The sequence below is a fragment of the Callionymus lyra genome, chromosome 6 (genome assembly GCF_982586985.1).
Source record: "Callionymus lyra chromosome 6, fCalLyr1.hap1.1, whole genome shotgun sequence".
NCBI classification, from domain to species: Eukaryota; Metazoa; Chordata; class Actinopteri; order Syngnathiformes; family Callionymidae; genus Callionymus; species Callionymus lyra.
Window position 1 is genome coordinate 30,280,397 of NC_141823.1, and position 8,099 is coordinate 30,288,495.

General features: G+C 36.4%; 1 protein-coding gene across 1 annotated transcript; it reads right to left on the reverse strand.

Moving 5' to 3' along the window:
* Window positions 1–258: 258 nt before the first annotated feature.
* cabcoco1 (ciliary associated calcium binding coiled-coil 1) lies at window positions 259–7,468 on the reverse strand. Its single transcript, XM_087793500.1, has 7 exons — window positions 7,368–7,468; window positions 5,990–6,130; window positions 5,804–5,898; window positions 3,836–4,005; window positions 3,546–3,690; window positions 2,567–2,639; window positions 259–2,493 (listed from the first exon to the last, which is right to left on the reverse strand). Exons 2-7 carry the CDS (start codon window positions 6,035–6,037, stop codon window positions 2,377–2,379), a joined length of 648 nt encoding a protein of 215 aa, XP_087649626.1. The 5' UTR covers window positions 6,038–6,130; window positions 7,368–7,468; the 3' UTR covers window positions 259–2,376.
* Between the last annotated feature and the right edge of the window lie 631 nt (window positions 7,469–8,099).

Genomic DNA, 8,099 nt, shown 5'->3' on the forward strand with positions numbered 1-8,099 from the left:
ACCCTCCACAAATAGGAGCTTCTTGATGAAGCATTGACCGCCAACATTTATATTTATATAGAAAACAGAATTCACATTTAAGTTTGTTTGTTTTATGATTACAGTTCACTTCAGTTCACGTTTGTTTTTATGTTGGCAACTCAATCAAGACAATTGTGTGACTAAATGTGCTGTAAACAAAGAAAAAAAACACATCATTACATTATAACATATGTTTTATATAAATTAATCTGATGAACATTCAGTTTTCATGCAGGTCATCCAGAACATTGCTTCATTCCTGTTGGCTTCAGCAAGTTAGCAGATGTCTCTCCTCAAACTCTGAGCCTTGTCAAGTTTCTGTTTGTTTTTTTGCCTGGTTTTGGGCGAGGATCATGTGATCATTTTATTCAGAGGTCCACATGAAGTGATGGTCTGATGAAGCTTCATGAAGCGGTGTCATTACTTTCACAGCCCACTAGATGGTGCTCTCTGCACTGTTTTACTTTTATTTGAACAAACTGAACAATACCAGAGACACATTTTGATTAGATTTTTTCCATATGCAGTGTGTGATAAAAACATAGGAGTGCACGGTTCATGTATCTTGTGCTCTGGTTCATGAGTGAGGAAAGGACGAAGTGCAAATTGCTGATGATCCAGCAGCGACAGCAGTTGGATGAAGAGGACTCAGACATTCTGTTAAACAATATCAATGAGGAAAAATAAAAAAAACACTTACATAAAGTTAATTTTTGGTTTACACCAGGTAAATCTGTGCAGTTATTGTCCTTGCGATGTATCACCAGTTCTATAACATGTTAAGGTTATTCAATGACTGTTGTGTGATTTTTATACTTTTATACATTATGTCGATAGCTAACGCTCTATAATGGAATTAGGTTTTGTTGAGTTTTGACTGAGTACTTAAATATGTAATTGGATAAGAATAATTTTTCAACATTAAATGACCAAAAGTGGTGATTGTGTGAAGGCAGACTGGTTTACAGATGGGGAGAGAGACTAACACATTCACAAACATTAGAAGTGTAAGCCTTGGGTGTCGTACACAGCCATCACTTCATCGCTTTTAAGTCCTACCGAACGCTCCTTTCCTCTTTCTGACCCAGGTTCACTGGGATAAAAGCTTCCTCAATAAAACATGAATGATTATTAATACCCGATTGCAATCCGTCACAAGCTAAAACCAGATCTTGCTCTGGATCCACTCACCAATATGAGAAGTGAAATCAGGTCTGACGGATAACAAAGTATACAACTACAGACTTGACTCTATAGAGCTCATCCATATTTCAGTGACATTACAATTCCATTTTAAAATCTTGCATGTCCACCTGCAATATTCATGTTGGGCTCAGTTGAGGTTTACAGCATGTTGGTCTCACCAGAGTGGACGCACTTTAACAAGAGAGTCTTCATACTCGTTGCTATTGTGCTGCTGTTGCTTCAGCAGTTTTACTGCATATTGGTTCTTCCCTCAGGTTGATCATGTGTCATCATTGACTCAAATACAAAGCTTCATATAAAGCAATAGATTGATTATATACTCATGTGGATGAACAGCAAGTGATGCGGTTTAAGAATGTTCTATAAATAAAATGATGGAAAACATTCTCTATAAAAAAAATAACGTATGAATTTATAGAAATTTGACATATAAGAAATGTTATGCCTCCTTTTTGGCCCCTTTAAAATTGGCGAAAGGATCTGAATTCTGGATCAATCGCTTCATTTTCCATCATAAACCACTTATCAAGATGTGACATTGTCATCATTTTCAGTTGTTTATCTCCACCATAATGATACGATCATCACCACAAGAAGAAACTATAAACCAATTTTTACTGAGCGAGGGTTACTACAAGTTCGTTTTGAGAGGAACAAAGGTTTCTTTATGGTTGCCAATGCTTTACAACTGCTAAATAGTATACATCAAATACACGTTATCAGTTTTTCTTTACAATAACTTATAATGGTTTCATCAGAGGAAGGAAACATGAAAGTATAAGATGGTTAATTTAAAACGATGTATTAATGGAACGGGCAACTCTCATGATCCTTGAGTATCCCCTGCAATAAACTATGGCCTCAGCTGCGTCATTCATCAATAAACCTCCAGATGATGATGTATAGGTGTGTTCTTACTTCAATGAACAACTATCTACAGGAAGTCTCACACAATCACAGTGTCACCATGTTTATAAAGATCCTCTCTTGACTACACCTACTATGTTGCTATTGTCAGGGCTTTACATAAAAATAAATCAATAAAATGAGCGTATTTATATGATATCTAGACACATACATGTTCATTTCTCATATATACAGTATATATGACGTATACATTCCCTTTTCTCTTTGTTTGTAGCTAGATGATCACAGGGGCATGTTGGACATGCATGTCTCTTCAGGTCTGTGCTCTCCATGATCATCAAACGGACTCCCTTCCTCAAGAGGAGGCATGCTTTTGTATGGGAAGAGCTCAATCGTCCTCTGAAAGAAACATGTTGAGAGATTAGGTGAAATTAAATGTATGTTTGGACTCGTATGTCACAATCTGTCTCACCTCCATGCTAATGGACACCTGTTCCCTGGACGTGGAGAAGAGAGTCTGATAGAGCCGATACTTATGGAAGAGACTATGAACACAAAGATAAAATATAATTATGTTTGATATTGTAACTGATGTGGATGACTGGTCACATTGATTGGCTGCTTAAATGAAATGTTCAATTTCAAATGTTATTTTACTTGAATTAGTAGTTGAATTGAATCAATAGAACATTTTTATCAGCTTGAACGATCATATGTTTTTGCTTTTGGTCTGTTAATATTATTTACTCTGTTTCTATGAGTCCTACTGTATGTAATAAATCCTTTAATAACACCATACTGCTTAAAGTAATAACCGGAGAGAGGTCAGGTATAGCTTGTTGAAATGTTGTTGAATGTTGAAGAAATTGAACAAAAAAATGATCTGTTATGGTATTTTCACTTCAAATAAATCGTTTCAATAAACATTCTGGTTACATATCAATCAAAAAACACAATCCAGGCACGAAAGGGGGCAAAAATAAAAGTATTTGTTTGCTTTTTATTTAATTTGTTTTATTATTTTATTTTGGTATTATTGTTTCTCAAATTGAAAAACACCAAATGTGTTGGTGCTAATAATTCTAATAGTACAAGGATAAGTACCATACTTAAAATATTTTCAAATCTTTTTTTTAAAATGAATAACAATTATTTAAATAACTTGGAGAAAAAATAATAGCACATGGGAATATTAGTCTTTACATGTATATGATATTTTTTAGAATGAGTGGTTCAGATGTATTCCACAGATGTAATTAAAGGCAGTAAAATGTACAAACCATTTTCATCATTGTCTTTGTTCTGCTTGAAGTCAAGCCAACGACTTCAGAATGAATAATACAAACCATAACTTTGTCCATCTCTACATATGTGCTCCAGTTAATATTGCATGTAAGAGTCAAAGCTTGTCTTTTACATCAGCGGAAACAAGGCATTCGGACTGTACTTACCTTTCTTTGACGTAAAGCACAAGCGCTGCTGAATCCTGTTTTCCCAGAAGTGGAGTTGAACCTTCCACTGCCTGTGAGCAATAGCAGGCAGGAGCGAGAGCTTTGACAAACTGCATCATGTTATCCACAATATCCATCTTCTTCTCTAGATTAGGACGGAAACACATTGTATTTGTGTAAATAGCTCTATGAACGTATCATGCTAATGCAGCAGTCGTTACAAGATGTTTGGATCTCGTCCGACTGAAACTTTGCTGAGAAATGAGTTGCTTTGTGTGTTTTCTTCTCACCCTTGAGGTTGTCCAGCAGCATGTGCAGGACAGCCAACGTGAAGGACACTTGTGTCACGTTAAAGTTCCTGTTTTTGGTCCACCAGAACATACAGACATACTCGTCCAGCAGCACCGACTCCTTTATCTCTGTGTGATGGTGTTGTAGCTTCAGAATCCTCCTCATCTCCCTGCACATCACAAGTTAATCCATCAGTTTTGTAAACCGAAGAGGACTTTTTTTTTTTTCACTTTACACTAGAAATATGATGTTATCGTTGAATTAGTCGTTATTCGTGTCTTCTAACTGATTGGGGAAGGGAGCGAGTTGCAGTTAAGAAATGGGTCAACTCTCCTCTCAATAAAAATAATATAAAGCACACTGCATCGACTTCATTGTCCACACAGGCTTGCATTTAATGCATGTTTTTTGTTTGTCCTGAATGGCTGACCTGGCACCAAGTGAACTGGTATTGTTCTGACTTCTGGTCGTGAGTGAGTGACAGTGTTGACGGCCGGAAAGTCTTTGGTTGTCGTGGAGTGGCAGGTAAACACGGAGGTGCTGAGAAAAGGTCGTCGAGTGTATAGTTTGGGGAAACAAAAGGAGGAGGTGAAACCAGCAAAGAAATATTTCTATATATATGATGACTGCACCTGTATCTGCTTGAATGAAGGGCCAAGCTAGTTGACATTATAGTTGGGTAGTACTAGGTAGTTTTAAAAACCCAAATTTGCCTCTTTTTCAAAACAAGACATACTTATTAATATAACATTGCCAGGTCATAACTCAAAGGGAGCCAAGCATAGAATTCAATGTGTTTACCAAAGTGTTTCTCCCTGGAAGATGAATATAAAGGTTAATACAGTGTATATTGAGAGAACTTATGCACATTTTGTCAGGTTTATTCACATGTGTAAGTGTACTAACTCTCTTAAACATTTTTTCAGTTGAAATCTATTATTTGTTGTTAGTAGTATTACTATTTTTATTTTAAAACGCAATATTAGCACCACTTTTATAATATTTTGGAGAATCCTCTGCCAAAGTTCAGGGTAAACCACCAGCTGTTGCTTCAGGATGTGAAGCATCCATCTTATTTAGCAGCTACACAGCTTTTATGGAATAGATGTGAGTCTTCGGGATAAATCACATTCTATAGCCTTTACTGCTCATATCTCTTTTGTACTGTGTCCAAAAACATCTGATATCAAAGATGAACATCATTTTCATGCATTTAATTTAGAGATTACTAATATATAGTTCACAATACCTATTCAATTTAAAACTTGTGAATAAGATATAACGCAATTAAAAGAAGAATAAATATCCCCCAATGTCAAGAATAGCCATTAGTTGCAGACAGTTCAAAGTTGTGAAGAAGAAACTAGAAAAGGAAAAGTTGAAATAGTGGTAATAATTGTAATATTTAATTATACAGTAATAACCTGAAGAAATCATATTTACTGAAGATGTCTTACATTTTTTTTTGTAAAGCACTTCTCTTTGGGTACTGAGCTCAGACGCTGTCTCGTCCAGGACCACCACTGTTTGCATTACATTAAAAAAGGTTCGCAGCCAAACATCTATCCTCTCTTTAGAATTTACTGCTGTGGGAAAACGAATAAACTACAAACACAGACACAATTGAAGTGTTTTATTGAGCACAAAAGAGATACTCTGGACATCCGTGGGTAGTAGATGTTCTTTCAGCAGATGATAAATCTTATATTTAGGGGCATTTAGTCCCTTATAACTTATCTATTAGTTACTACTGATGTGGATAATATGAGCATTAATATTGTATTTAATAAAAGTTTCTGAATTATTCAACAAGTAAAATAAAACTTAATGTATTGCATGTCCGATGTGCAAAAACAAGAACAGCCACCAGATGATGCTGTTCAAAGACAAACGCATTCCTTCTCATTTCGTCGTTTATTTGGTGAAAAGAAACATTTTAAAAAATGTCCAAGAGAGTCCTCACTTACTTCTCGACCTCTGGCGCAGTTTTATCCATCAGCTCCTCTATCTTCAGGTGAGACAGTGCTTGCCACTGCAGGTAAACGATCACTTCCTCCGCCTCCTGTCAACAGAGAACGACGTCAACACTCACGCGCACGCACGTAACACAAAGACCCCCAACTATGACGCATAAAATTAGTATTTTTGCTCACTTTTTTCAATTTCTGAGGCTCTTTCTTCTCACGACGTCGTCCGGCCATGTTGACGCTTGAGTCGTTGCCCTGGCAACACCTTCACTATTTCTCTTGTAGAAACTGTTGCTGGAAGTGAGCGGATTTCTTCCTAAACTTCGTCTTTGAGAAAGTTTAAAAACATTCTTCTTAAAGCGTTTCCCATAACAGCTTTAGAATACCTGACAAAAATATAGAAGATGCAATCTCGGTGGAATTGTGGAATGTTGCTGAAGTGGCACTAATGTATAAATGATTCCCAAATGTTTTTCTTGTGCTGACGCTGAAGGCGAGAATGTAATGATAAACAACATAAGTTTTGAATTAAAGTAGATTAAAGCAAACCCAATTGAACTCCTCTTCCTGAGTAAATGTTCATCAGAAAACACACCCTGATAATGTATGGATTCTATTCTATTCTATTCAATTTCTTCCATTTCCTTTTATTTTCTACATGTAAGCCTATTACTTCTTGAGATTAAAGTGAGCCCCGGCTACCAATTTACAACAATCCAATGAATGTTGATCTTTTTTATTAACCTACACTTCTATTAAAGCAAAGGTTCTTCTAGAGCTGAATAAAAAAAGAACACTCCTAAAGAGTGGATAATCAATTTATGAACCTTGACAGGAGAGTAAACTCAACATAATGCAGTCGTTTGGACTCATAAGACAGCTGGAATAATTTCCATTATCATCGTTATTTATTCGACGTTGGCCTCATTCTCAAGCATCCCAGGGTTATGAGAAGCTGGAACACCCATTGATCTGTTGCCAACCGGCCGTCGGAAAATACACAGAGCTCAACAACCCCACAATCACGTGACCACTCCAAGCGTTTTGTCTAGAATAAGACTGAAACTAAAACATGTGGCACTTTTGGACCTTCATAGTGAAGCTGCCGCTATGCCTTTAGAGGCACATGCAACCTGCACTAATCCTCGCTGTTGCACTCAGCCAATCTTCAACTGCATGTTCTGTCAAGACGAGGGTCACACGGGTGCTGGAGCCGATCCCAGGTGACATCTAACGGCGAGGGGCAACAGTGGTCAGTCTGTCCATAGATGCAGAAGCACTCTCACCTTAATTACTTTTTAAAGGTGCTGTACTATTTTACTGCTGGAAGCACATTTGTGCCATGAGAGAGAATCTGAGGTCAAGAATAAAACATTAAAAAGTGTATTTAACAAAAATACACTGAAGTATGTCTCAGTGTTGTCGCTAAGACTATATAAACAAATCAGTGGATGTAATGATATAACCCGGTTAACAAATGGAACATGACACACTTGACAGCTGGTTTGATTTACAGCACTGAAATACATTTGACCAAATTAAAGTTTTAAGCAAGATGTTTTACCGTCAGTCTGAATATTACATGTCCCAGCTGTGTCTATGTCGCAGAGATTCACTGAATCACAGCAAACTAGTCTGTGCTGCTTCCTGACAACTGTGTTTACATTATTGTAAGAGATAGTCCCTGTTATGCGGCTACGCTCCGGAGTTCATAAGTTTAAAGTCATCTTTAATAGTGCCTTTCCTTTGTTTGTCTTCTTTTGTCAATGAAAATACCGTCTCTTTAATGTGATTACATCATGTAATGTAAATAGTATTCCCTTCATCTTTGTCATCATGTGTCATTGCTACATTACAATCTCACAGTTTTACAGTTCATGACCAAAGAAAAGTCGTATTTACCTGGATTTAGTTGTTTTAATGGACAATATAATCTAGAGCCGACATGGGCGAAGTGTGGACCGTGGGCAACATGCAGCCCCCATGTATGTGGCCCTCATGAGGAAAGAGTAAATCTACATTTATCTATAAACGTTTCTGATGGGCAAACCTTTATTATCATTTAACTAATTTAAGTCATTAAAAATCATTGTTTGAGGCCTTTTTTCTTAGATTTCCTTAATTTTATCTCTCCTTTTTGGGGGATACTTTTAAAAATAGGGTGAATTTGTTCATATTTGTGAATTAAATGTCAATATTAAATTACAAATTGAATATTACACGATAAAAGACATTTTACGTTGTTTTGGTAAAACCTATATTATTTTTTTGCATTTGATTTTAGTTTTTGTTGTTA